Source organism: Myxine glutinosa, chromosome 1, assembly GCF_964187855.1.
Source record: "Myxine glutinosa chromosome 1, kmMyxGlut1.1, whole genome shotgun sequence".
In the NCBI taxonomy this organism is placed as follows: domain Eukaryota; kingdom Metazoa; phylum Chordata; class Myxini; order Myxiniformes; family Myxinidae; genus Myxine; species Myxine glutinosa.
This window is the reverse complement of record NC_136261.1, coordinates 334,239,239-334,266,620: the sequence shown is the minus strand read 5'-3', so window position 1 is coordinate 334,266,620 and position 27,382 is coordinate 334,239,239. Positions and strand designations below refer to the sequence as shown.

Below are 27,382 nucleotides of genomic sequence, written 5' to 3'. Positions count from 1 at the left end.
GAGGTGCCAAGCGTCCCTCCCTTTATATAAGGGATTGTTTCTCTGTATGCAGCTTTTACATGGGGACTGAAAATACGTTTCTCGGCTTCCACTGGACGAAATCGGCTGCAAATTTCAGAAGTAAATCCTTTGTACGTTGAGGTAATATGTTCCAAATTTCCGTCCATTTTTGCATTCTTGAGTTTTATTTAGAAAACCCTCGAGATCACGTTGGTGTCTGTCCGTCCGTCTGTCCATCCGCCCAAAATGTGTTGCACTCATATCTCAAGAACTATACATTGAAACTAGCTGAAACTTGGAATATACATTGGCCAATAGGTCTGTCTACAATCAACATTTGAAATCAAGTCCTGTTTGTTAATGGCTTTTGAAACAAATTCGACCTAAGTGCTATAGTTTTTTGCTTTAAGATTAAATTATATATAAATATATATATATATACACACTTTATACCTCTTTCCAAATATTATCACACAAATCTAATGTGCTGGCCCAATGGCCTAATGGATAAAGCATCAGTCTCACAAGCTGGGGATTGTGGGTTCTAATCCTCTAGAAATGCTCCAGAAAGCATTCAAGTAATGCTCTAGAAAAGTTCATAAAGAGGGGCGCCCTACATCTGGCAAATAAAATACATTTACTTCTTCATGCAGCTCTATGAATCAAATTGGCACCCCTTTATATTAAGTTCTATAGAGCATTACTTGGTTCCTCCTCAGAACACAAGGGTATTCCAGCATGCACACGAGATTTTTTGAATGCCCCTTATTTTGTATTGTTTGGCATTTTTTACAAGCTATGGAATGTCCCTTATTTTCTATACTTTGTCACATGGCACATACCCTTATGTAAAGGGGCCTTTTCAATGCCCCTGGCATTTTACCCAAGGATATTACTAGAATACCAGCAGAGCCTACCTGTCACTTCGCTGACAGACCATTTAGTCATCCTGTTTGCCAGAAATTGCTATAATGGTTCACTGTGTCTGTATTGAGCCTGTAGATCATGATAACTCGACCAGCACATGCGAATATTTCATCAGTTTATTGAAGTGCCCTCAGGTCTATTATTGGTTGGTAGCTCATTGGGGCTTTTTTGTCATATGCCCCAAGGGCAGTTTGCATTCTCATAAGATAGCCGATCGAGCTTACAGGAGTTACCCAGAGATCCTTCACAGCACAGTCTTCCATAATATTGTTGTTCTGCACAAACTGGCCCACAGCACGGCGACAGGCAACAGATCCTGCAGGAGCGGCCTGTGAACATGCCGCTATGGCTTAGACTTCAGGTTCGGCTGCTTTACAGCCTCTTAACTCCGAGCTTAGCTCATGTGGGCATGGCTTCAAATCAACACGTAACTCTCGCCCGGTAAGTGTTGGTACGGCATCGTGTATCGGCAATTTCCGAGGCTAGTTTCCCAGGTAGTGAACCTGTTGATCAAATATGAATGCTGACGGCTCGAAGTGGTCTTCGTAAATAACACGATGGTTTGAATGGACATACGTTTTGATGTTGAATTTGGTTGTTCCTTGGTTTTTGAACCACAAAGCACACGTTGACGATCTTTTAGTGGGTCAGGGATGTAAAAATATGACTTCTGAGTTATGTGGGCAAATTTCTCGACGATTTGAACAGTTACAAGCTTGGCACATCGGCGTCTTTAATGCTGGAATAACTTGTGCAACTAACTAACTATGAAACGCAGATGTACATGTTTGTCAATGAGTTGTGAAACTTTCACATCACACAAATTGATGGAAGTAGCTCATTTGTATAATGGAAGTAAAACAGTCCAAGTTTAATACACGATTATCCAGCTTTTTATTCTCCTAAAAAAATTTTTTTTTGTGCTAATGGGTCAGGAATATCATCCTCTAAAACATATCTCTTCCAAAAAATTCTTGATTGTGTTCCTTTGAGAGTAAGTGGTCTGGTTTTTGTATGCCATGGCGAGGCAGTGTTGTAAGCTGTTGATAAGTTATCTCGATTAAACTGTCATGTGGTCTCTGCCAGCATTCATTGGTGGACATTAAAGATCCCACGGTGTCCTTCACGAAGAGTTGGCGAGCTATCACCGACACCATGAACAAATTACAAATTCCTGCCCCAACCTACAGAGGGCAATGAATTAGCGGCACAGCCATGCCCTCAGCTAATGATGCTACCCCACAGCCTTGTCCTGATACAAACGAAGAATAAGTATATTTCATTGTACCCTTATCAGAGGATATGCACACAGACAGCAGACAAGGCTCAGCAAGATGAGTAGCTGGTTTGTTAGCACTCCTTACAACAGCAACTCGCAATGGGGAATGACTGCTCACACATGCACAGTAGTCTGGTCATTGGGTTAGACCTTGATGTAATCAATCTTTAAGACGTTTAAGCTACATGTCAGACCTTTACGTAATCAATCCTGATAATGCGGTAGCCACATAGCTTTCGGGTAGTTATGTGGTTACCGCTCTAGGTGAAACAAATCAGCCCAATCAAACTGCCAGACACTACTTACATTTGTCATGTAATGCTGGAGCATTGTCGGTGTGCATGCCAAGCTCTGAACCGGTGGGAAAGCATTTTCTCTCAAGGCATTGATGTGAAATGATTTAGATTCATTGTACAATCTAACAAATTCCAAAGCTGCTAAAATTACCCAGTGTAATCAAAAGTTATTGGAAAAATATGCACAAATTTCAGGCATTAAGCCCTCAAGTGTCACCACTTCGTACACACACTGAAGTTAGTGTTGGAATGACTCTTCAAATACTGTACTCACTTTGGGAATTTTTAACATCAGATGTCATTGTGCACGGAAGAGTGAGAATTGGACTTCCCACCTAAAATCATCATCTCTCGTATGCATCACATCACATGGCTGCGGGGTTCCATCTGTGCTCTCCCTGACGCAACATCCCAAGATACACTTTATGGCGGTCTTTAGTGACCTCAAAAGGGATGTCAAGGCCACCGTGTTGCAGACTAAAACTTTGCCCAGATTCTGAAGTACATACTCCTAAAATTGGGGCCTCCAGGTGCCAAGGTTTGGCCGTGAAAGAACAACGTACAAACACTTGAAAATATTTATATCAAGGTGTGCATTCTTATCATTCATAAAACTATTTTGTGGCTTTTGTGAATGAAATCGTTCCCAAAAGTACCGAGTCTTGTGCAAAATCAAACACAATTGTATGTAAATTCTAAAAGTCCAGGTCCAATAATGGAACGAATACAACTTGAGACAATGAGACAGCACCATCGACGGATCCTTTTGGATCGATGACATTACATAGGATCACATGTTCCAGTTAATCCTTTTATTTTTCCTATTGTATTTATTATATAGGCTAATGTCCTGTATGGTCTACTTCTTATCTTTTCATAAACTTCTGATTTCTTGCAGAATTATGGCCGAAGAGACGTCACGGAAAAAGGAGTTGGAGCAGCAAAGGGATGTGCGAGTGCTGAGTCACAGCAGCCCAAGAAATGACGGACGACTACAGCGCATGTGCATTGTGAGTGACCGGTTGCAAGAGTTACAACAGGAGAAGCTTCACGTCAAAGAGAACTACCAGGTGATGGGAACTGCTTCAATAAATTTTCTTCTTTTTTTTAATTACTTGCAAAATCGAAGATTTTTCAAGTATATTGCTCGGTTGCGTTTGTGGTTCTGTCTGTCTGTCTGTCTGTCTGTTTGTCACCGGCCTACAGGTCACAATATTCAACCGATCTTCACGAAACTTCACCAAATGGTAGAGTTGGTCAAAAGCAAGAAACCTATTGTTTGTGGGGTCAAAAGGTCAAAAGTTCAACATAGGCCAAAGGTCATCAACTTTGCTAAATTTCTAAAATCCTCAATTTTCATCCGATTGACTTGAAATTTGAAGAGGACTTGCATATGTGGTCACTGAATTCAACCACAAATTATATTTTAGGTAAACATAGGCCAAAAGGTCAACATAGGCCGAATTTCTAAAATCACCAATTTTCATTTGATTGACTTGAAATTCTAAGAGGATTTACATATATGGTCACTGAATTCAACCACCAACTATTTTTGAGGTCGACATAGGCCAAAAGGTCAACATAGGCCAAGTTTTTAAAATCCTCAATTTTCATCCGATTGACTTGAAAATTGAACAGCATTTGCACATTGAGTCACTAAAAAGGGAAACTAACTATTTTTGAGGTATAAAGGTCAAAGATCAACTAAAGGTCAATCTTCCAAAATCATAATTTTTAATCTGAAAAATCGTCACTTTTCTTCCTATTGACCCGAGCTGTGATCAAGATTGTCAATTTTAATCTTGACGAAATGGACAATTTGCTGTATCAATGGAATTATTTTTCTTCGGGGTAGGGGGTGGATTTTGCAAGTATCGTGCTCCGCATGACGTCTTCTTGTTCCTTTTTAAGGCCATTTTCCCTGCTAGAGCGGGGGTTAGCCTTGCGGCCCCATGACAATCATGGTTCCCTGTTTGATGCAATGTTTTTTTTATAGCCGGATGCCCTTCCTGACGCCAACCCTTAGTCGCCTCTTATGACACGCAGGGATACGGTGTACCTATTCTCAATCGGGGTACACACCGGGATCATTCATCCCCGCAAGCTGGTGCTACATTTGCCCACCTCGGAAGGATGACAAGCTCAGTCAACCCCCCTGATGTTAATTCAATGATCGACCGGGATTCGAACTCAGGATCCGAGGATCCCAAGCAAAAAAATCATCTTTATTTTGAGAATTTGCTCAAAATAATTGGTTGTTATAGTTTTGAGTAAGACTAAACATTGCCTTCAAGACTTAGGAAGAAGCTGATTTGTCCATGTCGCACCAAATTTAGATTCTCATTTCGCAAAACAAATATTTTACCTGACTTTAAAGAAAGATCACATTTATTTGAAATTATCATCTCCAACACACCTCTCCTCCTCCTTTTTCTTACCCAGTTCTCAAATTTCCTCTCGACTGAATGTGTCCCAATTCCCAATTGTGAGTCCATAAAGCAGTGCTAGTGTGCGCGCTCGTGCGTGACTATCAAACGGGAAAGGACCTGGATTTGACTCTATTCCAGCTGAAATCTACAAGTATGGTGGTGCAGAACTCTCTTTAGAATTACCAGAATTGTGTTCAATTAACATGGCGTCATGATACCATAACAAGATTTATATTGTCCATATATACAAGAAGAAAGATGATCACTCTGTTATCGACAACTAGCAGAAGTACCCGGCGTTGCCGGGCGGGGGAGGGGGTGGGGGGGGAGGGGAAGGGAGGGGGCAGGGAGTGAGGGGGGGGGGGAAGGGAAGGGAGTGAGGGGGGGGAAGGGAAGGGAGTGAGGGGGGGGAAGGGAAGGGAGTGAAGGGGGGGAAGGGAAGGGAGTGAGGGGGGGAAAGGAGGGGGAGGGGGGAAAGGGAGGGGAGGGGGGAACAGAGGGGTAGAGGGGCAGGGGGGAAAAGGGTGGGGAGGGGGGGTTAGGCAAGGGGAGTGGGAGGGAAGGGGAGGGGGAGAGGGTGGAGGGGTGAGGTGGGGTAATGGCGGAGGGGGTGGGAGGTGGGGGAAGCAGGAGATGAAGGGGGTTCATATATATGCTGGTGGGTGAATGTGACATTCATCACGTTTCTGAGGTAAGTGTGATGCCGATCAGGAAGAAGAAGAAACCATACTACCAACTTTGTACACTTCCGGAATTGTTTGATTTATTTGTATTCAAATTTCTGGTGATTGTTTTGTATTTATTTATGCGAATGTGTACTTGTATATAAATGTCATTAATTTTAAAAGGCTTAGGCACAAGAGAGCAATTTATTTTTTAATTCCAAAAAAACGAATTTTTTATTTTATTTTATTTTGCCTAAAACACTCCCAGGCACTCACTGATGAACCTCTGAAAGTTTGACGAAGATCCGTTCAGCCATCTCTGGGAAAAATGGCGACACACAGACAGACACACACACTCACACAGACATCTCTCTTATGTACAGGGTGGGCGGAAAGTCGATCCCTATTTTAGATTGGTAAAAAAAGTCGAACATTATCAATTTATTTGAACAGAAGTAATTTGAAAAGGTAGGCACAAAGGTTAAGTTTTCTCTAGAATTCAATGTGGGCTCCAACTCTTGCCACCAGCTTCTGGAGCCGCCCAGGAATGGCGTCCACTGACTTCAGTAGGAACTCCGGCGGGATGGAAGACATGACTTCCCGAATACGGTCCTCCAGTTCTTCCAATGTCCTCGGTTTGGTGCGGTACACTTCTTCCTTTGCCCACCCCCAAAGAAAGAAGTCGCACGGTGTTAAGTCGGGGCTCCTGGCTGGCCATTCATTTGGACCACGACGACCCATCCAACACCCTGGGAAGTTGACATCCAGCCAGTCACGAACGACATGAGCAAAATGCGGAGGGGTGCCATCTTGCATAAATATCAGATCGTCGATATTCTCCCATGTGCTGACAACCGGCCAGACCTCGTCTCGCAACATAGCCAGGTACCGCTCAGCATTCATGGTGTTGCGCAGAAGGAACGGGCCCACAACCTTATCCGAGGTCATACCACACCACACCGTTACCTTTGGCCGATTCTGCATTTTTTCAGCGCAAACCACAGGATCCTCTCCTGCCCAGTAGTGGCAGTTGTGACGGTTGACAAAGCCTCCGACGTGGAACACCGCCTCGTCGCTCCAGAGGATGTTGCGGAAGAGAGGGGGCCAGTCTTCATGCCAAGCCAGCATGATTTCCCCGAACTCCATGCGAATGTCGCAGTCTTCGTCCGAGAGAGACGTTAAAGTTGTACAACGTTAAAGTTAATTGTACAATGTTAAAGAACACAGCACAATAATATATAGTAATACACTCGCATTTTATACATAATTTATAAGTACTTTAAAATAGGGAGCGACTTTCCACCCACCCTGTATAATAGATTATAGAGGGATCTCGCGATTCGCAATTGCTGGCAAAATATTATCAAGAATAATTCTCAACCAACGCACAAACGACGTTTCAGAAAAGGTCCTGCCTGAAAGTCCTGCCTGGAATTCTACAGGAAGGATGTGACAGCATTCTTACACGAGAAAGTCAATCAACTCACACCTGTTTTATGGAGGTGGAAAATTCTGTCTCAGGCATCATTCCAGAATATCCCATAAATGTTTGATTGGGTTCAGATATGGTGACTGAGAAGGCCATGACATATGGATACCATCAGTGTCATTCTCATCAAACCATTGGGCAACCACACGTGCTCTCTGGGTGGGGGCATTGGTGGATCTCCTCTTGCAGCCATGCTCGCCATAATTATCGGCAACCAGGCCTGTCCAGCATTTCTATACATGACCCTAAGCATGCTGGGCTGTTATTTGTTTAATTAACACATGGGCCACACTCTGTGCTCAATAAGGAGAAGCGTTCCAAGAGAAGACAAATAAAACACTTCAATCACTGCCTAAAATTAACATCAAAGTCCTGAAATATCGATATTAGTAACTGGGAATCTGCAACAAAATATATAAAAGCTTAGCATAAAACAATACATCAAGGTGCCTAAAATGTGGGGTGCAACAAATGAAAAAAGCTCAAACAAACCGTGCACAGCAAAAAGCGAGAAAACGAATAAAGACTACATGCAGGCTCATCCACCAATCACATTTGTCCAGACTGTACTCACAGATTCATTGCTGAAATCGGACTCTAGTTCATTGGTTCTTTGACTCCACTTTAAGGTGTCAGCACTGAAAATAAACGTGATCAAGAGTGATGGAGGCCAACTGATTCTACCACCAATATAATTTAACATGAAATTTGAATGCACCTCATGCTTGTTGAGTTTTGTTGCACTTTCTTCAAATAAATTGTCATTAGAAGCCCAAGTAAATATCTAACTGCCCATGCTCTGCGTGTTGAAGCAGCGTGCGAGGGAACATCTGGAGAGAGCCCAGGGAAACACACACAGCTGGAAACAACGAGTTTCGGAGAAAGAGCGGCAGATTGGCTTATTACGTCCCATTCAGCCTGGTAATGGACTCTGTCTCATCTCTTGATTCATGTTATTTGTGTTGATGAATATTACATCTTCAACATTAGTTAAACTTGCCAATATGAAGGTAACTGTTACAGATTCGTCACTTCCGTTGTGGTGGTTTTCATCCACTGTAAACATTTCTGGTTCCATGTACTATTATTGTTTTCAAAATGTTTATTGTTTATGAACTGTTTTCAAAAGGTGAAAAAGTTAGAGTTAAAAGAAACCGGAAACCGGATGGCGACGACGACGAAGAGAAAAACAAGGCGGAGCGAGTGGAGTCGGACAAGAAGCATAGTTGCTTTGCGGTCCGGAGCGAACGTTGGCGAGCAAGAGTCACGAGTGAACTTTGGGTTCCCCAGGAAAGGGATTCCTGCGACAGAGTTGTTATCGCTGTGACAGATCAACCTGCGTGTCAGGTTTTGCGATTGATTCCGAAGAGAATCATCGAAGGGCCGTTACGTCTCGAGAACAGGCCATCGGCCATTTTGACTCGCGCGCTTTGTGCGTCGGGCAAGGTTTCTTTGCTTCACGTCAGACGTTCTCACCGCATTCAGACGTATCTGGTGTGTGTGTGTGCAATGCGGATTTTGAAGGTAAATCGGAGGGTCGCCGACTGTGAGCCGCGGAACGTCCATACCCGAGGGTGTGATTTCCCAGTCGCCTGGAGGGCGCCTTTGGATTTCCCAGTCGCCTGGAGGGCGCCTTTGCACAGCTTTGGCAGCAGGACTGTAACTGCCAACCCAACGGGATTCTGGTCTCGATTAGACATTGATCTGACGATCGCTGGAGCGAACCAACTTTGGCTTGAAGCCGGGAATAAGAGACATTGGGCATGTTCTTGGTTCACTCACTTGGAGCACAGTGAGTTATATGTTACGAAACTGATGGTACCATCATAGGACACATATTGATCGTACTTTTGACTACTATTATTTTTGTACTGTTATTCTTGTGTGATTGATTGTATTAAGTTTTTTTTGGTTTGTTTTTTTTGTATACTGAATCGAGGCTTGTGAAAGAGCTAACATTTACTTCACAAACAAATCACAAATCAACCAGACAAACAAAACACACAAAAAGCGGGAGCGGAAAACAAGATGGGGAGAGAAGGTGAAGCACACAAACACAACATTTGAGAGCAGGGAGATGTGTGGAAGGGAGAGGACTTGGGGGGAGGAGGCATGGGAAGGGGGGGGGGTGGAGGGAGAAGTATAAAACACAAGGACACCAATGACTTCCAGGACAGAAGTTGGTATTTCAAAAAAGTGGAATTGGGGTGAAATTAGCGGGGGTAGAAAAGATCAAGGTTTTGGATGGGGGAAGATAAGAGATGGTGGTGAACAGCTGTTTTAAAGACCTGGAGGGTGGAGTGGGATTGAAGAGAGTGAGGGAGTTTGTTCCAGAGGCGGGAGAAAAGAGGAATGAAGGAGTGAAGGTGAGCAGAGAGTCTTGATTTTGGCAGTTTGACCATAAGAGGGTTGCAGGCAGATCTTGTGCGACCTGTAGGAATATTTGCGGGACAGAGCCCAGAGAGAGCTGGGGGGGCAAGGCCAGAGAGGAGTCGGTAGAAGATGGAAAGACCACCAACCCGGGAGAGATCGTCTCTTACATCTGTAAGTAATGTAAGTTTTGTATTAAGATACAATATTGTATTAAGATACAATACTTGTTTGTTTGTAACAATTGGTGTGGCTTCACCATTGATCTTTGACATACAGAATAACACATTTTTCTGCCGTGACTCCTCTCGGGGCTCGGAGGTACACCGTGACCAGGGGGTCGGGGAGGAGCACGTAACAGTAACACAAAGGTGATATGCCGTTGATTAATCATTAGTAGGCGAATGGGTGAGTGTATGAGGTTATGCAACTCTATCGGGTAATTCAAAACTTTACCTTGTAAGAGGAACATTTGCAGGAAGACAAATATTGGATGGACTCACAGAAGATTATGTGGGGGAAAAGGGGAACAAAGTAAGAAAGGTAAATAGGAAAATGAGATGGAAAATTTTAATTCATGGCTGCATACAACATGGAATGAATGAAGGCCTGGATACGCAGAGGGGACGATAAGACTTAAGATGCTACAGGACTGCAATGCTACCAACTAGGGAGTAGTAAAAGGACATCCTTTTCCTTGTATTTTCTACTGAGATATACCAAGTATCCTCACTGCCTTACGGAAAGCAAGATGAGATGAGATGTAAGCCCCAGCTCACAGAGGAGACCTTTCCTCCACGGTGCCTGTCGATTAACCGCCTGTACAAACTTAAGGTCTGGTGACATCCAACAAAGGACTATGAAAAGGTCCAAGGTAACAACCGCGGGGCCAGCTTGGAAATTTATAGTCTGCGACACGTCATAGCAAGTTGTTCAGCTAAGGAGACCCGATCACCACCAGACGTTGACCAGACGTGGATTGATGGATCTGCCATTCATTCCAAATCTAAAAATAAAACTGAGGTTCTCCGCATCTGTCACCTCCTCCTGCTCTTCTACTCTGGTGATATATTAATGCTTGGCAAATGTGTTTTTCTTTATCCTTCTTGAAGACCACTCTTTGCTCAAAATTGTCGCTCCAGTTTCTGTTGTTTTAGTGTCTAATCAAGGTTCTCCATACTAACCAGTGCTGAGAGGTTTATGCAGTTACTTGACACATCAACACTACAAGATATTGGATTAGAATGTTCAAAGATAAAACATAGTAACTAAACTCTTTCTTACTTCACTCTCCATGTCCACTAATTTTCCATGTGTGTGTTTATTTTGTATAGTGTGTACAGTTTTGGCTTTTCAACAGTATCAAGTACTAGCAGGGTTACCCGGCGCTGTTCTAATACTATTGGCATTTTAAAGAAATCAAATTATGTTTTTATATATTTTTCATGGGGGTGTAAAACTCCTCCCTACACCTACTAAGGAAAGGGGTTGGGGTCATTTAATATTACCTTTCACAAAGCTACAACGGCTCCGACACTACAAAGCAATTAAAAAGAAAATCCCCAAAAATCCAACTTTGTTTTTCAGAGTTTTCTAAACAAATGTTTTGCCTAAAACACTCCCCAGGACTCACTGACAAACATCTGAAAGTTTGATGAAGATACATTTAGCCATCTCCGAGAGAAATGGCGACAGACACACAAACAGATAGACATCTCTCTTATAGTATAGATTGATTGCAAAGTACACAATTTTGAAACGAAAATCATCCTCCAACTGAGTTTTCAATTGACCATAATCAAAGGGATGCGCAAAGCACCCCTCCCTTTAGATAAGGGATCGTTTCTCTGTGTGCAGCTTTTACATGGGGACTGAAAATGCGTTTCTTGGCTTCTACTGGACGAAATTGGCTCCAAATTTCAGAAGTAAATGCTTTGTACATCGAGGGAATATGTTCCAAATTTAAGCAACGTCTGTTTCCGCATTTTTGAGTTTTATTTAGAAAACCCTCAAATTCACGTTGGTGTCCGTCTGTCCGCCCAAAATGTGTTGGCGCTCATATCTCAAAGGTTATACATTGAAACTAGCTGAAACTTGCAATATACATCGGCCAATAGGTCTCGGCTTTCAAAACAAATTCCATCATCGTGCTATATGGTGGCTTTCAAAACAAATTCCACGGTAGTGCTATATGGTGGCTTTCAAAACAAATTCCACCATAGTGTTATCGTTTTTGCTTTAAAATTAAATTCTAGAGCATTCCTTGGTTCCTCCTAAGAACACAAGGGAAGTCCAGCATGCACACGAGAGTTTTTGAATGTCTCTTCTTTTCTATTGTTTGGCATTTTATATAAGCTATGGAATGGAATGTCCCTTCTTTTCAATACTTTGCCGAATGGCACATACCCTATAAAGGGGCCTTTTCTATGCCCCTGGCATTTCGCCCAAGAATGTCCCTTTTTTCTATAGTTTGCCACATGGCACATATCCTATAAAGGGGGCTTTTCTATGCCCCTGGAATTTTTTCCAAGAATGTATATTTGGCAGTGTGCATGAGCAAAGCTCTATCGTTAAAGAATTGCAACCTTGCTGCAGTCTTTTAGGAATCGTTGCTCAAATCCACAAAGCTTGCCAAATCAGCATCCAACAATGTGATCCAAGAACTGTCCATCACATGGATTTCTCTCATCTCCTCCCCTGTTCTGGCTGGAGTTCCCCAAGGCAGTGTTCAGGGCTCTGTGCTTTTTCTGGTCTTCATCAATGATCTCTCCGACTCTCTGGAAAATCCTCTCTTTCTCTTTGCTGATGACTCCACTCTCTGCCGCTCTATACCCCATCCCTCAGATCGGCAGTCCGCAGCCTCCTCACTCTCTGCAGACCTGGATAAAATCACAGACTGGTCAAACAAGTGGAACATGTCTTTCAATCCTGACAAATCTCACACTCTCACGATGTCTCTTCGAAAAGACCATCTGGACAACCCTCCCCTCTACTTTCTCAACAATCCTCTCCAAGAAGTTCTGTCACTCAATCTCTTGGGTCTCACAATCTGCCATGATCTTTCCTGGGAAAACCACATTTCCAAGCTAGCCTCCAAAGCCAGTCACCGACTGGGCATTCTCCGTCGTGCAAAGTCCTTCCTTGGCACACCTGAGCTCCTCACCACATACAAGGCTTTCATCTGCAGCTCAATGGAATACTGTTCCCCCCTCTGGGCCGGTGCTCCTGCCTCACACCAAGCTCGGCTTCACGCTGTTGACAAAGCATTCAGCATCATTGGAATCTCCCGCGATGAAGCCGATTCTGAGGGCCTTTCACTCACTTACCACAGGCAGGTTGGTGGTCTTTCTGTCTTCGACCGACTCCTCTGTGGCCTTGCTCCCTCAGCTTTCTCTGTGCTCTGCCCCCCAAGTACTCCTACAGGTCGCACAAGATCTGCCTGCAACCGTCTTATGGTGAAACTGCCAAAATCAAGACTCTCTGCTCACCTTCACTCTTTCATTCCTCTTTTCTCCCTCCACTGGAGCAAACTCCCTCACTCTCTTCAATCCCACTCGTCCCTCCAGGTCTTTAAAACAGCTGTTCACGACCATCTCTTATCTTCCCCCATCCAAAACCTTGATCTTTTCTACCCCTACCTCTTCCACCTCTTCCACATCTTACCCTACCCCTCCTCCCCCCTGTTCTGTATCTGATGCTCCCCCTTCCTCTTCATTAACGGTATGGACCTCAAACATCCGGGGCCTTCGTTCAAACTTAACTGATCTCTCCATACAGGTTGCTTCTGTCAAACCAGACGTGATCTGCTTAACAGAAACTTTCCTCCTTTATGATGTCTCTGATTCCTTAGTATCTCTCCCGGGCTACTCCCTCCTCCGGTATGATAGACCTGAGCCTCGTCCTGGAGGCGGGGTTGCTATCTTTATCAAAAACTCTCTTCCTCACTCGCCCTGCGCTGCACTCTCTCTACCTCACCCCCAGGAATACCTCTGGCTACGGCTTCCCCTTCGCTCCCACCTCTTGTTCATATGTGTGTTGTACCGTCCACCAAACAGTGATGACTCCATCTACATCTCGCTGTCTGATAATATGGACCAGCTTCTATCTACTCATCCCAACTCTCTCTTCCTCATATGTGGTGATTTCAACTGTCATCATGCCAGTTGGCTGGGTGTGGGTACCTCTCTCACCAGCCATGGCTCCTCAGCAAAGGACTTCTGCGACTCACTGGGACTGACACAATCTGTCAATTTCCCGACCCGGATCTCAGTCAACGGAACATCTTCTCTTCTGGACTTGGTTATGACTAACTTCCCTGAAAATGTCTGCTGCTCTTCTTCTGCTCCAATCGGATCATCTGATCATGTCCTTGTTAAAGTGGACATCTCTCTGACCATCCTCACCGAGCCTGCTCAGCGTCAACGAGTCTGGCATTTCACTCAGGCCAACTGGCACGGTCTTCAAGCAGCCATCAATCATCTGGACTGGTCTCCCATCTCTACCACCTCTGACATTAACTCATCCTGGGAATTCTTCCAAAGTAAATTGCTCACTCTCATGCACAGATTTATCCCATCTCGTCTTCAGTTGTCATACCTTTCCTCCCGTCCATGGTACACGGAATCTTGTGGTGAGGCTGTTGCCCAGAAACAACTTGCCTTCGTCTCCTGGAAAGCAAATCCAACGGAAGGAAATCTCATTTCCTTTCACAAAGCCCGAAACAAGTGTGTGTCCACCCTCAGGAGAGCCAGGAAACAATATCTCTCCGTTCTCAAGACCGAACTCTCTTATCTGTCTCCCTCTTCCAAATCCTGGTGGCGTCTGGTCAAATCCGTTTCTGGAGTTTGTTCCCCCTCCATCCCCTCCCTTACCTCAAAGGGCTACACAGCTGACTCTGCACGTGAAAAAGCTGAATGCCTCAACTCTGTGTTTGCCTCTAAATCTTGTGTTTCCCAAACCCATCCCTCGCTGTACCCACCATACCCAGTCGTACCCTGCTGCTCCTGGACTCCGTGTCCTTTCCTCCTGACAAGGTGGAAAAGTTTCTGTCAACCCTCGACTCTGATTCTGCAACTGGACCCAACGGCATCAGCCCACGGGTCCTAAAATCCTGCTCTGCTGCTCTATCTCACCCTCTCTCTGTTCTCTTCACCCTCTCTTTTGCTCAAGGTCAACTGCCATCTGCTTGGAAATCAGCCAACATCACCGCTTTGCACAAAAAAGGTGCAAAAACAGATCCTAGCAACTACAGACCAATCAGCCTTCTCCCAATTATCAGCAAAGTCATGGAATCCATCATTGCTTCGGATATGAAATCTTTCCTCTTCTCCAATGGCTTGATCTCTGATCATCAATTTGGTTTCAGACCAGGTCACTCTACTCTGGACATGCTGCTTCTGCTGTCTCAACAATGGATGGAGGTCCGCAATGCCAAACAGGAAATTAGAGCTGTCTCCCTCGACATATCACGTGCCTTCGACACGGTCTGGCACCCCGCTCTGCTCACCAAACTCTCCTCCTTTGGTATCCATGGAAATCTCCACGCATGGCTGGCGGACTTCCTCTCTAGTCGTCGTCAACGTGTGGCCCTGAATGGGTTTCTCTCATCTCCTCTTCCTGTTCAGGCTGGAGTTCCCCAAGGCAGTGTTCTGGGCCCCGTGCTTTTTCTGGTCTTCATCAATGATCTCTCTGACTCTCTTGAAAATCCTCTCTATCTCTTTGCTGATGACTCCACTCTCTGCCGCTCCATTCCTCTTCCCTCAGATCGGCAGTCTGCAGCCTCCTCACTCTCTGAAGACTTGGACAAAATCACAGACTGGTCAAACAAGTGGAACATGTCTTTCAATCCTGACAAATCTCACACTCTTATTATGTCTCTCCGAAAAGATCGACTGGACAACCCTCCCATCTACTTTCTCAACAATCCTCTCCAAGAAGTTCTGTCGCTCAAGCTTTTGGGTCTCACTATCTGCCATGATCTTTCTTGGGAAAACCACATTTCCAAGCTGGCCTCCAAAGCCAGTCGCCGACTGGGCATCCTCCGTCGTGCGAAGTCCTTCCTCGGCACACCTGAGCTCCTCACCACATACAAGGCTTTCATCCGCAGCTCAATGGAATACTGTTCTCCCCTATGGGCCGGTGCTCCTGCCTCACACCTAGCTCGGCTTCATGCTGTTGAAACCAAAGCTTTCAGAATTATTGGAATCTCCCGCGATGAAGCTATCTCTGAGGGCCTTTCACTCACTCACCGCAGGCAGGTAGGTGGTCTTTCTGTCTTCTACCGACTCCTCTCCGGCCTTGCACCCCCAGCTGTCTCTGTGCTCTATCCCCCAAATATTCCTACAGGTCGCACAAGATCTGCCAGCAACCCTCTGATGGTTAAACTGCCGAAATCTCGGCTCTCTGCTCACCTTCACTCTTTCATTCCTCTTTTCTCCCGCCTCTGGAACAAACTCCCTCACTCCCTTCAATCCCACTCCTCCCTCCAGGTCTTTAAAACAGCTGTTCACCACCATCTCTTATCTTCTCCCATCCAAAACCTTGATCTTTTCTACCCCCGCTAATTCACCCCAGATCCACCTTGTTTGAAATTCCAACTTCTTTCCTGGAAGTCCTGGCAGTGTCCATATGTTTTATACCTCTCCCACCGCCCCCTTCCCATGCCCCCCCCCCCCCCCCCCCAAAGCCCTCGCCCTCTCTCAGATCTCTCGATGTCTCCATGTCTCTCGGTCCCTGCTCTCAAATGTTGTGTTTGTGTCCTTCCCCCTCTCCCCCTATCTTGTCTACCGCTCCCGATGTTATATGTTTTATGTGTCGGTTTGTCTTTCTGTGTGATTAATGTTCGTTCTTTCACGAGCCTCGATCTTGTATACAAAAAAAAAAAAAAAAAAAAAAAAATCTGTTAATTCACCCCAGATCCACTTTTCTGAAATATCGACTTCTTTCCTGGAAGGCCTAGCTGTGTCCATGTTTTTTTTTACCTCTCCCACCCCTCACCCCCCTTCCCACGCCTGCTCCCCCCAAGCCCTCTACCTCCCACAGATCTCCTGATGTCCCTGTTCTCAAATGTTGACTTGTGTGCTTCCCCCTCTCTCCCCATCTTGTCTCCCGCTCCCTTTATTTCCTCTTATGTGTCCATTTGTTTTTTGTTTTTTTTTGTCATTTATGTTAGCTCTTACACGATCCTCGATCTTGTATACAAAAAAAAGAAAAAAAAGAAAAGAAAACACGTCTCATCACAGCAAGACACACAACCTGTGAAAGGTTGTACCTGTCCACACCATTCACAACTATCACGTCTGAAAGAACATTTTCAACCTTTAGAAAATTGAAGAACTGCTTGAAGAATAGCTCAATAAATGAATCTTCATATGCGAGGAAAAGAGATGGCTTTGACCTGACAGGTGCCAAGATGAACTCTCAAAAAACATCCAACCAGGAAGCCTCCAGGGGACCCCCCTCGCCCATTTCTCAGTCTCAGCCCACCCAGATTTGGTTATTCCCCCTCCCCCCAAAAAACTCCTATTCCCATCCAATGTGGACCTGTGTCTATCACATAACACAACGCAGAATGCATTAAAATTTTCTATAACGCCCACGTACTTAAATACGGATAAAATATCCGGCGAATCGTTACATACAGGGAACCTGTTTTTAATACCAGTAGCTGTAAATTTGTTTGTAACAAATTTGGCACAAGGAAGAAAAAAATTGAGAAAACGGTTTTCTGGCAGTCTGTTTTGATTTTTTTGAATGTTAACGGTTTTCTCTAAAATGCCAAAAAAAACAAAAAACAAGCAAGGGCCCGAATTTCTGAAAAGCGTAACTATTGTAATAACCGTGGAATTGGCCCGTGAAAGATTTTGAAAACCTGAAACTTAGTATACGTCGAAATTCCCATTGTAGATATTTTTATTTTTAAAGAAATCGAATGATGGAATCCTGCAGTGTTAGTAAACAGCATCAGATAATCATCTGTGTGGCTGTAAACTTGGTGTTGGCTAAACGGACAAGATGGCTGGCTTAAGATCTGAGAATCCTCATTTCAGCCCCTGTCGTGGTATTAGATAACATCAGGTGGTTGACTCAGCCTGTCTTCCTTCCGAGGTCGGAAAAATGAGTACCAGTAAAAAGGGGGCACTGCATCAGCGGCACAGCCACACTCCCAGCAATGATGCAACCAGCAGCCCACAGGCTGCATACGACATAAAAAAAACTGTGTGCCACGGCTCCTATCGAGGTTTTGAACTATTACTCATGGAACTCAACCTCATGTGATATAATGGGTTGAACAGACTAAAAATCTCTGCACCCAACTAGGTTGGCCTACAATCGACGTCAGACACCCAATAACAAACTGTATAAAGGAGGAAACCATATTGTACAGGTTTTTACCACTGCTCACGTGTACAGTGTGCATGGTTTCATAACCAACTTGCACAAGAACTGGCGCAGACATCAGGGGTTTAACCACTTAAACCTGATAGGTCTACTGATGAACACAGACGTGTCTCACCTTTGTTTTGCACAATTGCACAGCGGCCACGTGACACAGCTGGTTATGATGACATGTACACATGAGCAGCAGGTGCATAGCATTACTGGTTCTACATTGGCATGGCCTTCAGCAACCCGGCCAGGCAGCACATATTCCAAACATTTGTCTATGCACCTCACTGATGCACGCCCCTCACTCAAATAAATGACTTGCTGATAAACACAACTGTACCCCACAACTGACAAAATGAGCATTGCTGTTTATATTAAAATAAGACACAAAACTTTCAGTCCTGTTACGAGTCACCTAGTTTTAAATACGGTATGCAGTATATATATATATATATATATATATATATATATATATATATATAATTTCAAAACACACCTGGTCACAAGTGTGCCTCACTGACCGGGTCCTCAGTCGAGGTCCTCAGCATAATCCATTTTCGGCCTTTCAACCTAGATACGGTCAGCCAAGGTGGGCCAGCAGGGGCACATACGCCTCCACATGCAGCAGCTACACCCGGATGCGTACATACCCCCACCCCCAGCCAGTGAGAACGCAGACTACAACAACAAAATCGCCTCCACTCCCAGAATGAACAGCCCCTCATCCACTCACTCACACACCAAAAAAACGAGAAAAAAAAAACCGACCACCACTCTTACAACATGCGCCACTCAAACAAACACATTTATGGAAAACCACACCCACTCCTGCAACACACACACCCACTCCTGCAACACACACACACACACACACACACACACACACACACACACACACACACACACACCATTCACACATCTCCATTGCTCTCCCATGCTCAGTCACTACCCCTTTAGGCTGAAATGAACCACCACCCACAACCTCAACCTGCACCATTCAACGTGCCTCCATAAACTTCCTCCATATCCAAAATGAGCCTTTCAAGGCAACCTGGGCTACTGTCACACATCCTCCTTCTTTCTGTCCCACACACATCAAGCCGAGCAAGAAATGCAGAAAAGGAATTGCCAATATACCCTCGACACCCCACCTCAAATGGCTGACAAGAAACTCACCAACCCTTCTCCCGGCACTCTGCCTCCAGCTCACTGTACTTTCCTCTCTTCCTCTCGTGCACCTCCTCCATGTTCTCTTCCCAAAGTACAGACAATTCCCCGAAGATGACCTGTCTTGTTGCACCTGATCAAATGACAATGTCAGGCCGCAACCTTGTCACACAGATCTCTTCTGGGAATACCAATTGTGGCTTTAGGTCTGTCACCACCTGCCAATCACAAGCATCTGACAGACAGTCCTCTTGCTTTCACATCTCACCACTTGGCCCTCTTTGACAAAACACATCTCCCCCATCGGTCTCCCTCTCCACTCTTCTCTCTCTCTCTCTCGATCTCAGCACCTCTTGTTGCACCATCTGCACTACCACTGCCAGCACATGCTCATGCCGCCACTTGTATCTTCCTGCTGCCAATGCTACTGAGCATTCAAGGGATTATATATATATATATGGAAGATGAAAGATGACCGAGCACATGTGACAGGGTGAAAAGGGTAGGAGAGAATGTTTTTAGGACACGTGAGTTGATGCCATCCGGTACAGCAGCAGAGTGAGTCGATGGTTGAAAGAACCTTCTCCACCTTCTCAGGTGCAAAAGACACAGAGGCCAGGAGCAGTTGGGTATGATAAGGAAGGATGGGTACTGAGAGTGAGGGGTTGAGGACACAAGATTTTGAAGCAAACACAGAATTTAGGCATTCAGCTTTTTCATGAACGGAATCGGTTATGCTGCCATTTGAAGTGAGAGGAAGGGATACGCCAGAGGTAGATTTAACAAGGTGCCACTGGGTTTTAGAGGAGGTAATCAAGTTTAAAAGTTCATTTTTGAGGTTCTTGTGGATGTTGAGCAACATTGTAACACCCTGCCTGAAAATAACCCCACTATAATTATACTATATAGTTTGCTGAGGAATCAAACCCAGACTAAACTGTTCAAAGGTGAGTATGCCACCTCTTATATATCCTCACGAAACCAACAGGTGGTGGTTTCAAAGGGTGATGCGCTGCAGACTTGGCATCAAACCAAGAGCAGAGAGACAACAACGGCTACTGGACTTGATCCACACGCCACAGTTAAAAAACATTTGGGACTCATGGCGGATGTCAATAGATTCCAAATTATGGCACAAATTATGGCTTGCACCAAGCCAGGAGAAAAGTAATGGATGGAATAAACAGGATGTTGACTGGAGGTATGCTAACTTCCATTGGAAGCAAATAAAGCTGATGTTTGAGGCATTAACCCCTCAGCTGGATCAAGAGAGGGATGAGGTGCCCCTCTTTTGCTCCGACAAAGGGTTAATGCTGGAGACATTTATTTGCTTCCCAAGGCAGATGGAATGCTTTGATTAATATGTTCTGTTGATTCCAACCATGTTGTATGTGTCCACCGATGCAGAATAACTTGATTAGGCATAGATTACCATTCATAGTGTCAATTATAGTAGCGTGAAGAAAAATAGCTCAACGGATGCTGCAGCTTAAGTGTGCAATCATTCTGAACCTGAGAGCTAAATGGACAATTCTTGTAAGTGCAGTAATGGTAAGAATGTCTCCAGATTTCAAAAAAACTCTTCTGCCAGGGAAATAATTGTGTCTGAAGAAGAAGGTAAATAAAGGATCCAAGTTGCTCAGAGTTTGTTTGTTTTGTATACTTAGTCGAGGCTCGTGGAAGATGAAGTACACTGAACGGATCAAGACGTAACAGACAAAAACAGGACGCAGAAACATGCATGCGTAGGGTGAACAAGATGGATAGAGAAGGAAACTCCATGGAGGGAAAATTTGAAAGAGGAATTTGGGTGCGGTTAACGAGGGTAGAAAACGTCATGGTTTTGGATTTGGGATGAGCTGAGATGGTGGTGATCAGCTCTTGAAGACCTGGAGGGAAGTATGAGAATGAAGAGGAGGTGGAAGTTGAGTCCACAGGTGGGGAAAAAGAGCAACAAATGATTGGAGGTGAGCAGTGATCCTGAATTTAGGTAGTTTCACGAGAAGGGTGTTTATGGTGTACCACGTGAGCCCTGAGGGAAAGAGAGGACAAAGCACGGAAGGAGCAGAGGGTGCAATACCAGAAAGGAGGCGGTAGAAGACATAGACTATCGACTGGTCTGCGATTGCGAAGTGATCAACTCATTGACTCGGCATCATCGCGGGACATTCCAACGATCTTTAAGGCCTTGGTTTCCACGGCATCAAGCTGAACAAGGTGTGAGGCAGGGGCGCCAGCCCAGAGGGGAGAGCAGTACTCCATCAAGCTGTGGATGAAGGCCTTGTAGGTGGATAGGAGTTCAGGTGTGCCAAGAAAGGACTTTCTACAATAGTATATGATGATATATGTTGCTTGTACATATTGTTATGTCGGGGGGTAAAGGAATATCTAGAGCCAGGTAGATCTGTATAGGTAACATGCTTCGACTGTCGCGATAGGGAATCTACCCTGTAATAAGTCCTATGTTTAGTCCGGTTTGTCGGGATAAGCTGTATTGATGTCCCCGCTACGAGGGAGCAAGGCATGCTAAATAGTGCAGGGATTATGGATAAGATTCCTTTGTCCGTCGTCCCCCCTGTCGCCAAACCGTTGTCCCTTATGGCAATGCATACCCATATAAACACTTAGATAGGCCTTTTAGTGCAACAGTAATTAGTTCCCTTCCCTTGCAATGACCTTGAAAGAAGACCGGCAGGAAGCCAGATCGGGGCACCGCCGGATGGCCGCCGCCCGCCGCACCACCAGCTGGCCTAGCAACATCGTGTGAGATGAGTTGTAACCACGCCCAGGAGGACTGTGATTGGTTGGCGTGGGAGGCGCGAACCTGGAACCAATCAGCGTGGAAGGCGCGACAAGGTTCGGCAAACGGCGGGAAGCTACGAGGCCCTGGTTGGTGGCGCGCCAAGACTGACGTCAGAGGGAAGGTTACAAAGGAATGCGCTGGACGACATTTGCTCTCTTGGGCTGCATGACTCTCTTTGCTTTCTTGGACTCTGCGTGCTGGACCCCTTCGTATTGGAGATCTCTCTGTGCTTGAAGCCCTTCCCCTTCTTCGCTTGTCTCGGGTCTTCATTGGCTCTTCCTTCTTGCGTGCTGGACCTTCGTTCTTCGTGCTGGGTGACGGTTCGTCGGTGCTTGGAGCGGGATCCGGTGCAGTTAGGCGTGCCGCGGAGCGAGTCGCATCGAGGCCGGGCGAAGCATGCGAGCGAGCGGACGAAGGGTTTCTTCGCGCCAGAGCTTGTAGCCGCGTTGGACGGCGGACACGACTACAGACAAAGATACGACGCACCACATTTCACAAGTACACGACGAGACATTAATTTTATTAATTCAGTCCTTTGTTCGTTTCTGAAGTGAGGTGTGCGGGATCCCGATTTCGGATCATTGTTAGATTTATCATCGCGTTTCCCTGTCCCGACCTTTATTTGAAATAAACCCTTGCATTACTTTCCATTCATTGTTAAACCCGTGTCCGTTTGAGTTCGTTCCCTTTCCAGGTAAGTGCTTCCGCCTCTTCTTCTTCTTCTTCTTCACTTCTTCCTCCCGCGTTTTATAGCCGAATCCGAGTTGGTCGTCGCCTCAATTAAATCCGTTCGGTCTTCCGCGGTCCCTGGTGTTAACCTTGAGGGATTCGCACGACAATATTATAAGTTACATGCAATTCAATGATGACATTATAGTAAGCATATGTGATAGTTTTACATCAATTACAAGGAAATATGGAGATCATTAGCAAATCAGCATTAGTATGTGGGACTATAACCTGGGAGACTCGACATCACGAGCAGGTTGTTTGTATACATGCTCCAATGACAATGTGATATGATGACACTGATTATTGATATGCTGGCCAACAGGTGACCCCAGCTCCACGGTGATGTCATTTCGAGGAAACAATGGCGCACGCCCATACTGGAGACGGCAAGAAAGCCGTACGCCAGAGGAGGATACCGTGGATCGGCTGCAGCATGGCATTGCTCGTATGGAGACATGATGGAACTTGCCATGAAAATATGCTTGCCTTTATCATTGTGGTTATTTCCACCAGGAAATATGGAAATCTCATATGGGTTTCTTGTTTTGGTACCTCCTCTCTCAAATCATCGGAAATCCTGCACGGCCTGAAATGTTGCACACTTGGAACTATTGAACTGCTATTGAAGGTGTCATTCCTCGAGATAGAACAGATGATCTTGAGGAGAATCAATCTTTACGTTTTAACTCGAGAATCCCTGAACATTTTGTGAAATGGAATTTCCTACTCGGAAAGCCCTTGTGAAATTAAAATAAATTGAATGATTGAGTCATTAAACATTAAAATGATTGAGGGTTGGGAGACAAGATGGGGAGAGAGAGGGAAACACACAAGCACAACAGTAGAGAACAGGGACATCGGGAGATCTGTGGAAGGGAGAGGGTTGGGAGGTAAATCGGGAAGGGAGAGGGCTGGGAAGGCTGGAAGGGGGGGAGGGAAGGGAAGGGAAGGGGTACACGGTATAAAACAAATTGACACTACTAGGAATTTCAGGAATGAAGTCGGAGATTGAAAGGGGTGGATTTGGGGCGGATTCATGGGGATAGAAAATATCAAGGTTTTGAATGGGGGAAGATAAGAGATGGTGGTGAACAGCTGTTTTAAAGACCTGGAGGGAGGAGAAGGATTGAAGAGAATGTGGGAGTTTGTTCCAGAGATGGGGAAAAGAGGAATGAAAGAGTGAAGGACTGAAGGTGAGCAGAGAGTCTTGATTTTAGCAGTTTCACCAGAAGAGGGTTGAAGAAGGTTGTTGGTTTGTCCAAGGAGGAAAACCCCCCTTGGAGAAGAAGGTAAATTAAACCGCTACACCCTCCGTCCTGTGACCTTTAACCCCCCTGGCGTACTTGGTTGAGATTGGATAAGTAACGACCGACCGCATGTATCACCGTCAGACAGACACCAAATGGTGTATTTTGGTATGATTAGTTGTTTTTGTTGCACGAGGAGTTCTGTCTTAGAGAAAAAGTTCAAATACATTTTATTGCCACAATTTGTTCTTTTTTTGTAACAGTTGTTCGGTATTGCTGTAAATAAAAACCTCTGAAAAGTGCTGTGCATCACGTTTTGTTACATGTTATTAATTCAACCTCCAAAGGTAGCAATAAAAATATAATTACAGAAGTTTAGAAACTTTACAAGAACTTTTTCTTAAATAAATGCTTCTGTGTTTTTAGCATATGCAATATATACCTTATATTAATGCATGTGTCATGAAAAGTGGTGAGGATGATCAGCATAAAACTAGGATAAAAGATGTACAGACTTGAAGTGTTCAATCTACACCAGGAAAGGAATGAGAGTTGGTGAGGGTGAGCATGGCGCCAAGTGATGACACTGGTGACCTGCTATCAGCAAAATGTGCTGGTGGAGGTAAATTTCAAACGTGCCTTTTGAATGCAAGTGCATCAGTCAACTGCTGACAAATTGGAAGACCGGAAGATGTACAACGGTTGTGTAAATTACTACGACTACCACTACACCTATAAAAGAGGAACTACTCAAAATATATACAAGGCGGTGGATTTAACTTCCACAGTTATCATACCCAAAGAATGGCAGAACCAGCTACCCATCTTTACATCCAATACATCTAAGCTTAATCACTCTCCGAGAAGGCCTCGAAAGGAAGATGAAGCCTGGCTACTGATAATGAAGTCATACAACCAGTGATTCGAGTGAATCAGACAATAATGTTTTTGCTAACGAGTTCTGGGGATAAGGATGCTGCTGGATTGAGGCAGGTGCTGGTTGGTCAAGCCCAGAATGCGTTGTGGAAGAAACAGACGGCAACACAGTAAACTGCTTGTGCGAAGAATAACCCTGATGGTCTGTGAGGTATTGGGAGTGAAGTGGCCTTTGTGATAAAGCAAGTGGAGAATAAAGTGTCTCTTTTAATGCAGATGGTGATTTATTGTTGCTGGAAGATGGAAGTTGTGGTTGCTGGTTGGTGGGGAAATGTGGCAGGAAGTGCTTATGGTCAGAAGATGTTGAGGAATTGGAGAAAAACATCTGCGAGGTTTGATCTCTGGGAGTTGGTGGCGTAGGCTGGTGGTGAGATGCAAGTTGCACTGCGGAATGTTGAAAATTTGAGGACGCTGGCAAGGATTGCTGAATATTCGGTAAAACAGTGTAGTCAGCTCTTGTACTTCCAATAAATGGTGGTGTCAGTTGCTGAGGGATGGGAAAAGGAGTTGAAGCAGAATATTCGTGCCTATGTCGTGAATAATGCAGACTATCCTGGTCTCTTAAAGACATTCTGGATGATATGTTTCTTGGGTCAATTGCTGAAACATTTCCCGTGTCAAACTTCACATATTCTGGACTCTTGGGTATCGTGGGTTGCATGAGCTGATGGATCTCTTTCTTGGTATAATTAGACAAAATGGGAGGTAAATCAGTTCCTCGTCGGTATCCCGGAGGCCGTTGATATGCTGGAGGGTGTGGTTTATGCTGTTGCACACTTGGCAGGTGATGGTGCTGAGCAGATGTTGATATTTTGTCATGGGTGCGTTGCCTCTGAGTCAGGCCAGGGGTCCGTACTGGAAACTTGAGATGATAGGGTGGAGGAGAGGTTATTTTTTCCCTTGAAGAGTTAGTTTGCTGGGTCTTCATTTGAGAAGAAAGGGATGCGGGTCTTGCAAAGTTTGCTGCTTTTGAATCCATTAAAACGTCATTTTGGTTTGCAGTTGATGGCTGATGCATTGATGGAATAGCCTTGGTGCCACCCTGTATTGGCAAGTCAGAAATCTGTTCTGTGGTGAACTTTCCATCATAAATGGGCATTGGCCGTTCGACATGATGGTAGGGCATTTGCTTTTTCCGAAGTGCGCCCATTGAGCTGTTGCTGCTGCCCTCATTATACTGGCTTTGATCCTCATTTCTCATAATTACAGTTGCGCCTGTTAAAGAAACCATTCCATTATCCACATTATTGTCCTTGTTGTGGCCTTGTGACGAGCCCATTTCAATCGAGACAGGATCATTGAGGAACTTGTCTTCCGTTAGGTTCTCATAGTGTGATTTGTGTTTATTTTTTGGCCGCTCAATGGAATCCACGACGAGTATCCCTCCGGCTTGTAGATGATGATCGGAAGAGGGAACAAGAGTCGTCGATGCGTTGAAGATGTCTTTATGACCAACCGTTTTGTCACCTTTCGTCACAATCTTGTCCTTTGTTGGTTTAGTCCACCTCAAGTTTTTGGCATCGCTCTTATGGTCCGGAACTGTTTGTGGCTTGACGCGTGAACGTTTCCGCCGAAAGGACTTCCAGATGGATCCGTCATGGGATGCTTCTTTGGGCGTCCCTGGCAGTTTTTCTTTTCTGTCATTGCGACTTTGTTCTTTCAAATCCATAAGCTCCGCAGCCTCTGCCTCCTCTTTCATGTCTTGATCGAGCGGTTCAGTTTTTTTGTGTTTTCCAGATTTCGACTTTGATGGGTTTTTTTCCAGTCTGCCAGGCCTTACATCCTTCAAGCTACTTTCTGGCGATTTCATCTTGTCTTCAATACCATGCGACTTTCTGATTTCCTTGTCACCTGTGGAGGGATCACAGCAACACAATCAGGTTGTTTTGCTTTTTTCTCATCAAGTATTAAAATTAAAACGTAACGATCTTGTACAGTAGCAACAAAGTTTGCCATGGCTTCGTTTCCAAAAGGAATACAGTTTATGAAATTAATTACTGGTAATACAATGCCATAATTATACAACTTGTCAAATACAAAATTTGATTATTGCTGATAATTTTTAAAAATCTGCTTTTTAATTACTCTTGGTGAACATGTGTTCTACTTACATCACAATACAGAGTTTATCTAATACCAAACAATTTGGCCCAAAATTGCCAATTGTCCAACAACTACAAACCCCATCCTCTTCCCACCCCAGAAAGCTGAATTCTACACTACTGTGCAAAAGTTTGGGTTATTTTCACTTTTGTGGTGCTACTCCCCATTCAACATTTGTAGAAATTTAGAAGTGTGCAATATAGATGGATACTAATTACCTCCGCCACTGAAGATGGATGGAGGTTGTGTTTTCACCCCTTTCTGTCTGTTTACCTCCTCCAGCTAAGGTGGATGGAGGTTATGTTTTCACTCCTGTCTGTGTGTCCGTTTGACTGTGAACAAGATATCTCAAAACGTTGTGGATGGATTCGGACAAAGTTTGGCGGAGATGTAGTGCATGTGGCAAGGATGAAAGGATTAGATTTCGGTGAACATCCGGATCCAGATAGTAGAGTTTGTTAAGTGATTCTTCACCATTTGGGAGACAGGGCTAAAAACGATACATAGCAGGATATCTCAAAGAGTTGTGGACGGATTCGGATGAAACATGG

General features: G+C 44.7%; 2 protein-coding genes across 7 annotated transcripts in view; one reads left to right on the top strand and one right to left on the bottom strand.

Annotated features, from left to right (window-relative positions):
- Positions 1 to 24,094, top strand: part of LOC137412283 (switch-associated protein 70-like) — an 83,392-nt gene extending 59,298 nt beyond the window's left edge. The window contains exons 10-12 of one of the 2 annotated variants that reach the window (XM_078769790.1): positions 3,401 to 3,572; positions 7,898 to 8,006; positions 22,868 to 24,094. In XM_078769790.1, the coding sequence (XP_078625916.1) occupies positions 3,401 to 3,572; positions 7,898 to 8,006; positions 22,868 to 23,004 (418 nt within the window). In that variant the 3' untranslated portion in view covers positions 23,005 to 24,094. The remainder of the gene's footprint in view (positions 1 to 3,400; positions 3,573 to 7,897; positions 8,007 to 22,867) is intronic. The other variant, XM_078769791.1, reaches the window with a different exon arrangement.
- LOC137412267 (USP6 N-terminal-like protein) overlaps positions 1 to 27,382 on the bottom strand; it is a 1,021,586-nt gene that overhangs the window by 893,510 nt on the left and 100,694 nt on the right. For 3 of the 5 annotated variants that reach the window (XM_068097523.2, XM_068097529.2, XM_068097537.2), the window contains one exon: positions 24,006 to 26,579. The exons of the other annotated variants lie outside the window; for them this stretch is intronic. In XM_068097523.2, the coding sequence (XP_067953624.2) occupies positions 24,700 to 26,579 (1,880 nt within the window). In that variant the 3' untranslated portion in view covers positions 24,006 to 24,699. Of the gene's footprint in view, positions 1 to 24,005; positions 26,580 to 27,382 lie in introns of those variants that run through there. 5 annotated transcript variants of the gene reach the window in all.